Source organism: Mesoplodon mirus, assembly GCF_964341445.2.
Source record: "Mesoplodon mirus genome assembly, chromosome: 15".
Lineage (NCBI taxonomy): Eukaryota > Metazoa > Chordata > Mammalia > Artiodactyla > Ziphiidae > Mesoplodon > Mesoplodon mirus.
The window spans coordinates 51093193-51109069 of NC_138991.1; the positions used below are offsets into that span (position 1 = coordinate 51093193).

At 38.4% G+C, this 15877-nt stretch overlaps 1 protein-coding gene across 2 annotated transcripts in view; it reads left to right on the forward strand.

Annotated features, from left to right (window-relative positions):
* The window catches only part of SMG1 (SMG1 nonsense mediated mRNA decay associated PI3K related kinase), a 95598-nt gene extending 82248 nt beyond the window's left edge, over positions 1-13350 (forward strand). For both annotated transcript variants that reach the window (XM_082645881.1, XM_082645880.1), the window contains 8 exons: positions 737-889; positions 2337-2516; positions 3474-3701; positions 4469-4680; positions 4843-4949; positions 6051-6230; positions 6309-6415; positions 8715-13350. In XM_082645881.1, the coding sequence (XP_082502007.1) occupies positions 737-889; positions 2337-2516; positions 3474-3701; positions 4469-4680; positions 4843-4949; positions 6051-6230; positions 6309-6415; positions 8715-8792 (1245 nt within the window). In that variant the 3' untranslated portion in view covers positions 8793-13350. The remainder of the gene's footprint in view (positions 1-736; positions 890-2336; positions 2517-3473; positions 3702-4468; positions 4681-4842; positions 4950-6050; positions 6231-6308; positions 6416-8714) is intronic.
* Positions 13351-15877: the final 2527 nt, after the last annotated feature.

The following is a 15877-nucleotide window of genomic DNA, read 5'->3' on the forward strand; positions in this document are numbered from 1 at the left end:
ATAGATTAATATTAGTATAAAATCAAGTATAATCACTTTTATAAGTTTAAATTTTTTTATAAAATTTTTCTGGAGCTTACTTCTTTGAAGATTGAAATACCTTTTCTCTACAGCATGTTAGTCCTAGTTTTCAATTTAGGAGAATGAACTCATGCCCTTTCTGATTTTAGAAGTGTATATGTGTGAGAGAAAGAAATAGGGGATGGAGGGGAGAGCGAGAGCGAGAGAGAGACTATGAATGTGAATTCCTCCGCTCAAAACGTTGAATAAATAATGAAGCAACTTTGTTGTATAAAATCTTCCTCGTCGTGATAACCTGGCTGTATTTTTACCATTGTTCGTAAATTTTTGCATTTGTGGGAATCTGACTTTCATCTTTCACGATCAAAAGTATAAATGGATTTTCTTGTAGATGGCACATATAGCGCAGTGGGAATTTGGTGTAGCAGGTGTTTTGTTTTAAGGACTATTTTATTTAAAAATGAAAATGAAACTTCTTTCTGCAAATTTTAAGACAATGAACTGAAAGCCAATCCTTACCTATCCAAAACATGTTTAGCCTTAAATATTCAACGTGAAATCAAGATTAATTCCAAAAGGTGACACTCTGTTAAAGATGTTTTCTAATTAACTTATGCCCCATCCTACTTCTTTTGAATCTCTTGTATTTATATAAGATGCTCAACAGACAGGAAGTGAAGAGTTGTTTTCACTGAGATTCTGCTGGCTTTTATAGGAGAAACTGGCAGCACTTGAAGCAAGTATTGAACAGCGACTCAAGTGGGCAGGTGGTGCCAACCCTGCACTGACACCTGTACTACAAGATTTTGAAGCAACAATAGCTGAAAGAAGAAATCTTGTCCTTAAAGAGAGCCAAAGAGCAAGTCAGGTATAGGCACTCGTGTGCGCTATTTTGTTTCCTGTTACAGGATTATATAACTGATTGGAAGTTACACGTGGGATAATTAGGAGTAGCTTGAGAGCCACCGTCTAGTTTACAGCACTGGGAAGAAGAACTGATAGGCCTTGGGGGAGAAAGAGAGGGCATCCTTAGACTGAGCTCACAGCCAGTTATTTCCCTAGACCCTTATTACCTCCCAGTTAAATATAAGGTGGATCCAGCCTCTTGGAAAATAAAGAGTTTAATTCCATATTTATCTAAGATTTTCTTTATATGCAACTATAAAGGTTTGAATGTTATTTTTTCCACATGGCAATAAAATGTCTTAGGACCTTGTGTACTGCCAGAGGTTGTGGATTAACTTTGTTGTGATTGGGAGCAAAAAACAAACAAAAACTACTATGTACTTTTTAATCAGGTGCAAAATTGGATTAATATGATTCCCATATCCCATATACCCATTATTAAAATTTAATAATTATCAACTTAAGCCCTACTTTATTTCCTCTATACTTCCTACTCCTCCTTCACATCCCATATTTAAGGAAATCCCAAATATTATATCATTTTATCTGTAAGTATTTCAATAAGTATCTATAAAAATGAGAACTATTGGGACTTCCCTGGTGGTGCAGTGGTTAAGAATCCACGTGCCAATGCAGGGGACATGGGTTCGAGCCCTGGTCCGGGAAGATCCCACATGCTGCGGAGCAACTAAGTCCATGCGCCACAACTGCTGAGCCTGTGCTCTAGAGCCCGTGAGCCACAACTACTGAGCCTGCATGCCTAGAACCAGCCCATGCTCCACAACAAAAGAAGCCACTGCAATGAGAAGCCTGTGCACTGCAACGAAGAGTAGCCCCCGCTCACCACAGCTAGAGAAAGCCCATACTCGGCAACGAAGACCCAACGCAGCCAAAAATAAATAAATAAATTTATTTTTTAAAAAAAGAGAGAACTATTTAGGAACACAGTCACAATACTATTGTTATACCTTAAAAGATGTGCTTAATATTGTCAAATATCCAGTTAGTGTTTTCTGATCTTTATGGTAAAGTTAGGCAGGAGTAGAAGCAGAAGGGGAACATTTCAGATTGGAATTCAGACACAGCACGAACGAATTGCAGCTGAATATGATAACAGTTTTATTATGGAGTAAAATTTCAGTTAAAAAACAATCGTGCAGAAGATAATATTTACCTAATTCTACTTAGGTGCTTTTGACCATCTCATTCTTAACAGCATCAACCAAAAAATGTTCATTTATTTAGCTTTTATAAGGAGTAGGTCTGTTTCCCACAAGAGTCATACATTCATACCTTTTCAGGACCTGGTCCTGAATTCTGGAAATCAAAAGGTAGTATTTTTTTGTTTTCATTAATTGCAAATTTCTTCCTCATTGTGATGGTTCCACTCTTCTTTTTCATCTTCACAGGTCACTTTCCTCTGCAGCAATATCATTCATTTTGAAAGTTTACGAACTAGAACTGCAGAAGCCTTAAACCTGGATGCCTCATTATTTGAACTAATCAAACGGTGTCAGCAAATGTGTTCATTTGCATCACAGTTTAACAGTTCGGTCTCTGAGTTAGAACTTCGTTTATTACAGAGAGTGGTAAGTCTTGAATCTTGGTGGGAGTGAAGAGATTGGGTGATTAAAATAAGACCAACTATATTCCCTCAAAATCAATTTAATACATCCACTCACTAGTTTACATTTATTGAGCATGTACTGTATATGATTAAATCTTGCTTTTAGCCCCCAAGGAACTTATTTACACAAATAATACAGTGAATGAAAAAGTGAAAAGAACTCTCAGAGTTACAACTGGAAGTACTGTGGAGGTTCGGAGGGGAGGAGAAAGACAGTGTGTAGCAAATGACTCAGATGCACTGAAAGTAGGGTAGCAGACAGAGGGCTAGTGGAAGATGAATGCTGGATTATCAAGTTGATAAATTCGGCATTTCTACTTTGTGGGAAGGCTTTAGACTATGTATTACGAGACTCTGGTTTCTTTTTTTTTGCAGTACGCGGGCCTCTCACTGTTGTGGCCTCTGGTTTCATTTTAAAGAGTGATTTAGGGTTTCTCTGGTGGCGCAGTGGTTGAGAGTCTGCCTGCCGATGCAGGGGACACGGGTTCGTGCCCTGGTCCGGGAAGATCCCACATGCCGCAGAGTGGCCCGTGAGCCATGGCCGCTGGGCCTGCGCGTCCGGAGCCTGTGCTTCACAACGGGAGAGGCCACAACAGTGAGAAAGAGTGATTTACAGTGGGTTTAGGTTCATGGATATGGTTCATCTTTGTTATTCCAGATACATATTCTTAGGTTTTAAACTTTAAACATTTATGCCTGTATGATTATGCAGAAAAGGTAAAAATCTTAGTCTGTATTTTATAGATTGTTTAAATTATTGTCAAGTAGTGTTTTGTAGGTAATTAATTCATGACTCAGCAACTGAGGTTCTTTGTGTCGTGGCTTGAGTTACGAATGTCTTTTGAGATGATGATGAAGAAAAGAGCCTTATATTATTCTGGCTGATACTTAAAATCAAACAAATGCTTATTCTATTTAGGACACGAGTCTTGAACATCCTATTGGCAGCTCTGAATGGCTTTTGTCAGCACACAAACAACTGACCCAGGATATGTCTACTCAGAGAGCAATTCAGACAGAGAAAGAGCAACAGATAGAAACGGTCTGTGAAACAATTCAGAATTTGGTTGATAATATAAAGACTGTGCTCACTGGTCATAACCGGCAGCTTGGAGATGTCAAACATCTCCTGAAAGCAATGGCCAAGGTAAGACTAATACCATTGACACATAATTACTCCCTCCTTTTATAAAATTACAAACAGTTTTATTAATGAGAAAAAACCCTAATTTCTCTCAGGTCATATTTCCAGTTTGTTCGTCACTGAGTTAATTTGTATTTTCATCGACTATTTTTTTTAAGCAGGTAGTAAGTATAAGTAGTATTCTGATTTTGTTCACAGAGAAACCGGGGCTTAGAGAAATTGATTTATCCAAAGTCATATAATTTATAGTAGAGCTGAAACTTGAACCTAGTCTCACAGAGTATTTAGATCTCTAACCTCTCTTCCACCTCCCTACCCAAAATTGTATAGCTTGCTCCCAAAATAAATGAAATATCCTCCCTCTAGTATCATACAGAAACTAGATAGTACGGAAACTGAATCCCCAGAAAAGGCTGTGTTACTTCATCATCACAAAACAGTAAATCATTTACTTTTTGGATTTTTTTCCCCCCCACATCACGTGGCTTGTGGGATCTCCACCAGGGATCGAACCCGTGCCCCCTGCAGTGGAAGTGTGTAGTCCTAACTGCTGGACCGCCAAGGCATTCCCTGGATTTGTTTTTAATTGGAGTTTTTATTTGTGCTGGAAACAAGATCCCTGTAGAAAAGGAGTTAAATTGTAATAAGCATATTATAAACACATTGGTATTTGAAAAACACTTATTACCTGTTATCCAAAAGGTGATGGTTTTAAGAGTAATTATTGAAGCAAATACCATTTTTCTTGATCATTAACATACTGATTCTAGGATGAAGAAGCTGCTCTGGCAGATGGTGAAGATGTTCCCTATGAGAACAGTGTTAGGCAGTTCTTGGGTGAATATAAATCATGGCAAGACAACATTCAGACAGTGCTGTTTACATTAGTCCAAGCTATGGGTCAGGTTCGAAGTCAAGAACATGTTGAAATGCTCCAGGAAATAACTCCCACCTTGAAAGAACTGAAAACACAAAGTCAGAGGTAAGAATGCCTTCTGGCCTGAATTTAAAATATAAGCAAAACATCTGGTAGAGTAAGTTTTGTTTATTTAATTCATTTAATTTATTTTCAGTTTTGTTCATATTTATAAGTAGCTATTTGCTAAAGCATTTCATAAATGAGCCATTTTATTTTATATTTCAGTGTCTATAATAATTTAGTGAGTTTTGCATCACCCTTAGTCACCGATGCAACAAATGAATGTTCGAGTCCAACGTCATCTGCTACTTATCAGCCATCCTTTGCTGCAGGTAAGACTCCCCTACTTCAGAAGAACCTGAATCTTGACCTGTTAATAATCTACACATAGATGCTAAGATGTTTAATGAGTGTCTAATATGTTTCTAGTCATCACCTTTTTAAAGGGTTTCCCTAATGAACCTATTTACAAAGCAAATTGAGTCACAAATGTAGAAAGGGGGAGAGCGGGAGGAAGGATAAATTGGGAGATTGGGATTGACATACACATAATGCTATATACAAAGTAGATAACTAATGGGGACCTACTGTATAGCACAGGGAACTCTACTCAGTACTCCGTAATGACCTATATGGGAATAGAATCTAAAAAAGAGTGGATATATGTATATGTGTAACTGATTCACTTTGCTGTACAACAGAAACTAACACAACGTTATAAATAACTATACTCCAATTTTTAAAAATTAATTATTTAAAATAAATAAATAAAGTGTTTCCCTAAACTCTTGTCATATCTCAAACTGAACAAATTCTGGCTTAATTTTTAAAGTACTTATTGTTAGAGAGTAAAAATACTGTGTGTTCAGATACTCTCTAAATAATTTATTTTATGATTATAAAATATATTCTGTTAGGAAAATACAGAAAAATAATTAATAGGAAAATCTATCGTTCCATTCCAATTAGAGGTAAAACCACTATGTATTTGTTGAATTCTCTATATGCATGCACACACATATACAAGTTGGATCATTCTGTGAATGCAACTTTTGTTGCCTTTTCCCACTTAATATTAAATAGATAATTTCCCTATCATTAAGTAATCTTTTAAAAAATGACTTAACAGCAAGATTTAATGTGCCATTCTATGACTTTACCATATTAACTGTTGGACAGTTAAGATATTTATGGTTTTTTTAATGCCACACAAACTCGTGGGCATCATTGTACAAATTGATATCTGAATATCTAGCTGTTTAGGCTATATTTTTAGGAGGAGAGTTTTTACCTTAAGGGATAAGGACTTTAAGGTTGTGAAATCACATCTAGTATCAGGGCTGTCCATTTGTAGTTGACGATTGAGAGAGCACTGCCCTGCTCCTTCATTTTCTGTGTACATGTAAATTGAGCTACCAACTCTCTCTCTATAGCAGTCCGGAGCAACACTGGCCAGAAGACTCAGCCTGATGTCATGTCACAGAATGCTAGAAAGCTGGTTCAGAAAAATCTAGCTACATCAGCAGATACTCCACCAAGCACTGTTCCAGGAACTGGCAAGAGTGTTGCTTGTAGTCCTAAAAAGGCTGTCAGAGACCCTAAAACTGGAAAAGGTAATTAGTCAGAATAAGGATACCTTAAATATTCATACGAAGTGGTGGTTTGACTTACACGTTTCCATTGCTTCACAGCTGTGCAGGAGAGAAACTCATATGCAGTGAGCGTGTGGAAGAGAGTGAAAGCCAAGTTAGAGGGCCGAGATGTTGATCCGAATAGGAGGATGTCAGTTGCTGAACAGGTGACCATTTTTTAAACTTGAGCTACACATTTTAATGCTGCTGAAACAGTAGAGGTTTAAAGATCCCCTCACCGCTATCCTTTGGTGATATATCAAGAAATAAGGAACTTAAATCGATTTTATAGACTTCAGAAGATTTTGAGTGACACAGTTCTAGGATTGTCAGATATTCAGCATTTGACTCTGACTCTACCCTATTAGCACTTTCCTTTCTTCCCAGTTCTTTTAATAAAAATTTGGGGTGTGGCTTGACCCTCTCTCCTCCAACAGAAGACAGTTAATTTGCATTTTAGAGAGGGCTGTGTGAAGGTTTTGAATGAAATGAGGATGACATTTTGGGTGTCATAGTATGTATAAATAAGTAGTATCTATAAAGTGTTCTTGGGTATCAGTTTGTCTGAAGTTATTACTCTGAATTTTTATCATTAGTGTTTCTAAAGTTGTATATATAAATTCAAGAATGAATTCTTTTCCCCATAGCTGTTTATTTTGAAGTTTCAGACCTATAGAAATATAGGAATGCTCATAAACTCTTTACCTAGAATTGGTAGACCAATTGTTGATGCTTTCTTAACGTTTGCCTTACCTTTCTGTGTATGTGTGTTCATACACACAGTTTTTCAGAACCACATTTGAGAGTTAGTTGCAGACATTGATTGTAACACTTCATGCCTAAGTACTTTGTCTCCTAACCAAAACCTTTTAATAATATATAGCTACGATATAATTATGTAATTATCAACTCAGGAAACTTAACATTGATGTTAACATTGACTTCTATCCAACATTGAGTCCATATTCAGATTTCTCCAGTTATCTTCAAATGTCCTTTATTACTTAGCCTGCCTCTCCTTAACCACCAACCCAACCCCACCCCAACCCATACAAGATTTAGTCAAGGCTTATCTTGAATTTCATATACTTGTTCTACTTTTAGTCTCCTTTAATGTCTAGAACAGTTCCTGAGCCTTTTCTTTCTTTTCTTTTATGACACTTATATTTTTGATGTGCCCAGACTACTTGGTTTGCAGATTGTGCCTCAGTTTGTATTTGTCTGATATTTTCTTCATAGTTAGATTCAGAATCAACATTTTTCGCAAGAATACTTCGCCAATGATGTGTTCTTAGAGTCTTACATCAAGGGGCATGTGTGTGTTTGTGCTATCTTTGTTTTAAGTTAGATAACTTGGTCAAGGGTAGTGTTCTCCTGAATTCTCCATTACACATATGCCTTTTCTTCTGTGGGGTAAAAATTTGAGACGTGTGAATGTCCTATTTTTTTAATGGTTTGGCATCCACAATTCAAATTTAACATCAGCAAGGAAAGTTTTTTTTTTTTTTTTTAAACACTGTTACATCTCTGTATAGGATCTAAGCTTAAGCTCTTCTTGGTTAAGACTCATTCTTTAGAGAGAGTTTGTCAAGTTTGTCAAGAACCATGGACGGTGTTCTGGGTCCAGGGGTATCCTTACTTCAGAAAGTTTTTGGTAGGTTAATGGGCTGTGTGCTTTCATGACTGTGCATCTTAGGTCTCTGTCCATCTTTTTAAAGGATGCTTGGCTATTGTGCTTTTTATTCTGATAGTTATTAAATTTTATATGTAAAAGTTAAGGGGCTCACAGGAGTGGGGTAAGTATAGAGTTCTTTGCATACAACTTTTGGTGTAGGTTACAATTCAGCAGCCTTATATTGAGCATTTACGATATAATTGGACCCTGATGGGTGCTCTGGATAGCGATAACGATTATATCTCTTACTATAAAAGAAAATTTAGCTGAGTCAGAATCAACAGATATGGGGACTTCCCTGGCAGTCCAGTGGTTAAGGTTCTGTGCTTCCACTGCAGGGGGCGTGGGTTGGATCCCTGGTTGGGGAACTAAGATCCCACATGCTGCACAGTGTGCCCCTCCCCACCCTGAAAAAAAAAGAAGAATCAGTAGATATTTGCTGAGTACCAAACTGTTTCAGAATCTGCTGGGCACTTTTTAATGCATCTAAGCATTTGCCCAGTGAATTCACATGTTTAATCCCAAGGGCACCTGTGGGGTCAGTGGCACTCTCTCTTCATCTAAGGATTCATAAGGCTCAAAGGGGATTGTGACTTTCCCAAGACACACATTTGTAAGTTATGGAATTATGAAGGAAGCTCAGATTACTTAACTTCTTTTCCCACCATGACAACTACACATCTTTGGGTTATTAATTTGGGAACTTACTCCTAAACAGTTCATATAACATATGTGAGCCATGTTCTTTCAAGTTTTAAATGGCTTTAATTCTATCCTGCCTATTTTTACAGGTTGACTATGTCATTAAGGAAGCAACTAATCTAGATAACTTGGCTCAGCTGTATGAAGGTTGGACAGCCTGGGTATGAATGGCAAGACAGTAGATGAGTCTGGTTAAGCGAGGTCAGACATCCACCAGAATCAACTCAGCCTCAGGCATCCAAAGTCACACCACAGTCGGTGGTGATGCAACTGGGGGCTTATTCTGAGGAAACCTAGGAAATCTCGGTGCGCTAGGAAGTGAATCCTGCAAGACAGCTGCACTCAGGGATACGCCCAACACCATGGCCTGCAACCCCAGGGTCAAGGGTGAAAGAAAGAAAGCTCACCGCCTGAACACGGAGATTGTCTTTCTGCCACAGAACAGCTGCAAACGTGTCAGGAGGTTAGCTGCAGAAAGAAATCGGGATGCCGCGGAGCACAGAGTGATTTGGAACTCCATTCCACCTGACCCTGTGTGTACAATCCAGGAAAAATCAAACCCCGCTCAGAAACAGAGAAAACTGGGGCCGCGACACAGCCAAGGAAGATTTGATGCATTCAGATTCTTGCGTAACACTTGTTGCTTGGCAACAGTACTGGTTGGGTTGACCAGTAAGTACAAAAAGGCTATGCGATATGAATTTCAGAAATGGACTGAAGAAGGAGAGCTATGTAACAGATAACACTACATTGGAAGAACTTCTGAAATGAAGGGAAAAAACCCACCCCATCCTCCTCCTCCCCAGCCCCCACCATCTGCCCATCCCCCTTTACTTGATCTAGTAGGTTAGCCATCTTTCACATTCACTTTTATTTCAATCCTTATATTTCATATTCTTCCATCTCAATGCTGTTAACAACTTATATTTGGAGTGATAAACAGAAATTTTTCCAAAACCACCAGTAACGTGGAAAATGCAAGGATTGTTTAAAGGTCTGGTGATCACATACAAAATGTAATTCTGATTATTTAAGTCATTTCTGTGATTCTATCATGTACAGTTTCCAGAATTGTCACTGTGCATTCAAAAGTAATGAATCTAACAGACATTTGATTTAATGTACACTCCCCTTCGCTTATAGTGTACATTTTTGGGAGGTCATTCAAATTTTCCCTCTTCTGTGATTGCTGTAGATTCTTTCATAGAAAGTAGCTAATCCAATGTAATCTTTTACCTTTTTAAAAACCAGGATAGAGTACCTATTAGAGTTTTACAGTGTTGATGACAGATTAACAATAAAGTGATGTTCTGGTGGAGGTAGAGTGAAACGTTTTTTAATTCAATTTTCTCATTTGATACTTTTAATTTACAATTTACAAGGTGTAAATTAAAAGTGCTTTAGTTTACCTGGCATTTTAGGACATATACATGAAACATCAGCAAAAGTGAGAACCACCAACATCTTTTATTAAGTTCAGTTATTAGTGTGTGAAGTACTTTACTTTTTCCACAATTTTAAGTTTCCTTTTCAGTAGTGAATTCATGATCAAGGTTTCCTTAAATTTAGCATTGCATTTCAGTACTGACTGTGTAAGCTCAATTGTTGATCCAAAATAAAAATCCAGACTAGAATAGGATTCCTAAAGTCACGTATCAACACAAAGTAGAACATGATTAAAATCTTGATTGAGTACATTTTTCCTGCATTTTAGAGATTAGCACTGTGATCACTTTCTAGTTGCCAGTCTTCACAGACAAACTTGAAAGGTATTAAGGAAAAATTCCACATAGCTCCGGCCTTTCCTGTATCCTCACTGCCACGTTAATATATAATCTTTAAATACTCATGGGAGAATGCATTTCAGTATCAGTGCTCTTCTAATACTTAGACAGGTATTACAAGAAAGGTGGTATCTTTGAATACCCCCATGTGTCTAATAGCAAGTTAAGGAACCTAGTGCATCAAATTTTATTTTCTTCATTCATCTTGAACCTTATTTTCACAATCAAAACAACCTATCTGGAATAATAATGCCATATTGTGTTTTGCACACTGCTTTATTTCCTAGAGGCTACTGCACTCATCACTTGATTACCTCTACTCTCTCTCAAGATTAAACAGTCTTTCAACAACATTCTTTGTCACAAGGAAAAACTTTTATCACAGTGATAAAACAAGTTCACACTAGTTTGTCCCTATAGGTAGTATTCAGAAATTGCTACTTCTTTGGTAAAGAAGATAAATGAAATAGGTTCATTTTATTGCCTGTGAATTTCATGCTTCAGAGGTACCTGGCACCTTATCCTAGTGAAAACAAAACAGCTTTACATAAAAAACATGTGTCTCTGCTAAATTGTCCATCACTTTTACTTTAAAATGGTCCCTCAGAGAATAGTGTGGCATATACATGTTTGGTTGTAGGGCAGATAGGAATAACTGGTGACTTCAGAGCTTGCTCTTCACTGCACTCTGGACAACAAGACCCCCAGTCTGTACAGTTTGGCTTCTTCTGGGAAGTCACTGGCAAGTAGCCTTATCATTTTGACCTGTTTTAAGAGAACTCAACAGTCAGATTTAATCAGAGGTAAAAGGCCTTGGTGATACAGCAGTTTGAGAAGACAGGGATATATTTTGGTGATTATCTTGTAAAATAATGTAAAGTTCAGAGTGCTGTGGTTATGAAGTCATGCATTTTTGATGATACAAAAATACCTGTGGAAAACCAGGGGTCTGCTCCTCTCTCTTCCCTCCCTCCCTCTCACCCTCTCCCTCCCCTTCCCCTTCCTCTTCCTCTTGCTCTCTCTCCCTCCCGCCCCACCCCCTTCCCCTGTCTCTCTTGTACTCTCTCTCTCTCTCTTTTTCCCTCTCTAAGATTCAGGGGGTACAGAATAGCTTATGGCCCTTGGAAATTGAAGTTTATCTTAAGTGTTTTGCTGTCTTTAATTTTCTAGAATTGCCTGAGTTTTAGTTGATTTATTTGTAAAGCTGTGGAGGCTTAGTAGTTTATGGTGCTGTCTGTATTTCTCTTTTACTCTGTTTCTTTGGTGTGTCTTGCAGTATTTCATTATTTCTGGTCATGAATTCTTCACATAGTTTGCTAGATGGTTATTAAGATTATTTTGTGTCTGACACTTGTGAGTTTTTTGAGATATGTGAGGTTTCTGTGTGAGAACTGAGAATCAAGCTCTTGATCTGCTTCCCTAAATTGCTTTCTTAGAGCCCAAACCCCAGGTTCAGGGTGAGGGTTTATAATACAAAGAAAAACTTCCATCACTTCTGCCCTTAACACTTGCCTCTATTACCTGAACTTAGTATATAGTGTTCTTTATATTGTCCAGTGTTTGACGTTATCTGCATTGTTTTTGTTTTTAACTGTGGTTGTTCTGATGTGTGAAATTTAAGGAAAGAGCCATTAAAAAATTCCAAGCAGGGCAATGCAAGTGCAGCCAAATATTAGAGTTGATGTGCAATCTTAGGTCCTTTTAAATTTGGGGTGATATAGGCAGTACTTTGAATTGAAAAGTCTTCCTGGCCTATTTTCCTCCACATATTTGTGATTACTCTGGGGGCTTACTTGTTTGGGCAGTACTAAAATCAAAGAAGCTGGTTCTTCTTTTTCTCCCAATTCTTTTCATATTAAAGAAAGCATCTACAATTAGCCTTGTTAGCTTCTGTTCGTATACATCAAAAATCAGTGAACACTTTTCTGTTAGCACATTTAAGTACCTTTGTTTTACATAAAACCAGATAAATATGAAAACCAATGACCTTCCATTCTGTATCTTGAGATTGTAAAATGCCAGTAATTTAGAGCTAGGACTTTCCCCCTCTCCTTAAATCTAGGAGGTAGACTATGTTAATGTAAGGGTCACTTAAAGAAGTGACAGATTTCTTCATTATTTGGGTTGTATTAGAACTACTACTCCTATGGGGAAGAACTAGCATTATAAATTTTCCAAACACTGGGGAAGGAAATTCACTGTATTATGAACCCAGAAGGGTTTATTGCACTTTTCCTGCTTTTTTTTATGCCTGGGTAAGAGTATCACTATCTCTTATTTACAAAAGGGCAAATGGACTCCAATTGAGAGAAGCTTTATAGGTTCAAGAGTTAGTTGTACAACATGAACCATTCAGTCTCTTGCTTTCCATGGGAATTTGGGCTTACTAGGGAAGCTGTTGTGCTAATGCAAGTGTCATACAATAAGCTTGGCTTTTGAAGATGATAAACTTAAGGAATTGAATGTTGTTCTGAAATGCAGACTTGCAGAATGTTTTTATGTCTTTCGAAGCAGGCTTTTTTTTTTTTTGACCCAAGTTTCAGCTCCTATTTGAAGTTCCTTTGTCAGTTATTTTTTGGTTTAAATTTTCCTTATATTTCCACCTGTGATGTCAATGGCAACATCACACTTCACTTGTTAATTTACTTTACCCTTATTATGTAGAGCAAATTGAGTTGAACTGAATCTTCCTTGTTCTAGTAACATTGTATAAATAGAGTGGCTTCTCTGTACAAAAGGTTGTAATGCCTCCTGATGGTTATAATTTTGTGATTGTATTTAAGGTTAAAAGTTGAATAAATCACACCAGCTTCCTGAAAGTGTTCATAATGCAACTTTTGGAAAACAAAAATACATGGCCTACTTTGTGCATACTTGCATTAACGTGGCAAAGATTGTATGAAATACCTGTTTTTCAAAAAATAAAGTCTTAAAAGACGTAGGATTTAAGCTCTGAATTTGTTGAAGTAGTTTCCAGAAAACTTAATTTTGGAATATGGGGAGCTTTTTTTTTAAGCTAATTATTAATACCTACAAAAATTCTAAAAATTCTAAAAAATGTATTTTACACTCAGTGTTCTAATAGTATTTTTGAATAGCAGTAGAAATTTTACTTCAATGGGAAAGTTCTTAGTATTAAGGCACAATTTATTAAGCTTAATTTTGTATTTCTTTAAAAACTCCTGTAGAATATTATTGACACGTATATTCCCTGGTGTATGAAAGCTCTGAAGGAAAACAATGTCCAGCTTGTTTTAATATCTGGAAATCAGATTGCATTTGTTGCTGCTAGATTATGTTGGGATTTATGTTAACTGTTTAGTCACCTGATATATTTCAAAAGTTCACATCCTGCCTTTGTAATACCAAAAAAAAAAAAAACCAAAAAGCTCCAAAGGAAGCTACACTAAGTGTGGGTGTTTTTTTTTTTTAATAGGGCAATTGGAAGCTTAGTTAAGGAACTTATAGAAGTGCTCCTAGGCTGTTAAATTGCAAATCATTCTGGGCAAATGTTCCTTGAGTAACAAATACTCTATGAAGAACCCACGCTATTTGAAAGCCGTTTCTTCAGTTTTTTTTTTCACCTATCTCAATTTCACAAGCTGGGTTGAAAAGTCTTTCTTCTGAAGTTGTACATAGGGAACTTGGGTGAAAACCGGGCACATTCTGCAGCAAAACCTGATTTCCCAAAGTACACGGGGCGGTTTTTAAAGTCTAATAACCCCACACCCTGTCCTTTGGAAGAGGGCGTTGCTGTGCCTGTGGCGAGATCTCGCACTCAGCGCTCCGTATATGCACTCACTGTGTGGCTGCCGACTGACTGGGACCTTTTGATTTCCTTTGGAATAGGTAGTGGAGGGCCTGCTCCTCAGAGGTCACAACTTTCAAATCTCCCAAAACCGGCTGTCCAACTGCCTGCATTTTACCTACATAACCTGTTTTGCCCCAACATTCCCTGAAGTGGCAGTTTATTGAAGAGTCCCCTTTCCTTGCAAAGGCTTTTTTTTTTTTTTTACCCCCCTGAATTGTTTATACCTGAACAGATGCTTTATTTCTTTTCAAAGTTCCATGGCAAATTTCACACCTTTTTAATGAAATTCACAGTGCTCCGGTCCCCCTGGTTTTCTTAGGGGGCAGCATGTGGTCTGTAGCCGTGTTGGCTCACATTTCTTTATGTCTTCCCTGAAATCTTATGAACTTGGTAGTAATTTAAGGAATGCTTCTAAAATAAACTCGAGGGCTTCCCTTCCCTGGTGGCGCAGTGGTTGAGAGTCCGCCTGCCGATGCAGGGGACACGGGTTCGTGCCCCGGTCCGGGAAGATGCCACATGCCGCGGAGCAGCTGGGCCCGTGAGCCATGGCCGCTGAGCCTGTGCGTCCGGAGGCAACGGGAGAGGCCACAGCAGTGAGAGGCCCGCGTACCGCTAAATAAATAAATAAATAATAAATAAACAAACAAACTCGATGGCATAATATAGATGACTATAAAAGGGTAAAAGGCTGGAAGTTAAAAGCTACGGTAAGTTTTCCTGAAAGAGACATCTAACCAGGTTAACATTTGGCATTATTTTGTTTGTATTCAGTAATGAAAATGTTAACGCATTTTGAAATCCTGTAGAGAAACATGTAGAACTGTCTCACATAGTTCATCTAATTCTTAAATTGCAATAAATTCCACTCTTATGAGAGGGTTTACATCTTTCCTTAGCATGGCCTTAGTAAGAAAGGATCTGTCAAAACCAGTCCCTTTTTGGAAGGGGAGCTCGTAGTTTAAGTGAAGTGCCCCACAAAGAATTTTCCCAAAGAACCCATGAAAATAAGCCAATTTTATAAGTCGGTGCATTTTTCACAAGTTCTTAAACTATGCCCAGATTTCCACACCCTCTCCGCCGCCCCCGCCCTTCCATCAAACTAAGGCCTTAACTCCTAATGGGTAGGGAAGGAAAAATTGCACAAAATCTACATAAATGGCCCCTTTCACTTGTAATCAAAACCTCCTGAGATGGGCACGAGTCCGCGAGTCACATATCTGGGTCTAAGCTGCTCAGCGGCCTGGCTAGGGCTGGCAGAGCAGGTATTAGAAGAAAGGCGGGCTGACTAGGGGCACAGCCAGGGTCACGGCCACCGTCTGGGTCGGGAAGAAGATCCCAGCCAGCCAGCCTCCTTAATCACAATGCGGTTAGCGTCACATGCCTATCTCTGCCCTCCGCCTGATATTGGGTGTCATATTTCCTTGAGGACTAAATTCCAGAGAGGCACCTTAGCTGCTTTGAGGTTTCCCGGAAGAGTCCGAGAGCCACCATGGCGGCCCGCCCTGGGGATACTAAGGCTATACCAGGCCCCGGCCAGGGGCAGTTGAAGCGATTCCGAAAGGCCTGGGCGGGGCGTAGCACATCTCCTGGGTGCTGATTGGTTACTCCGTGTCCCCGCCCCCTCGGCCCCGGCGTGGTCTCACTCTCCTTTGATCTG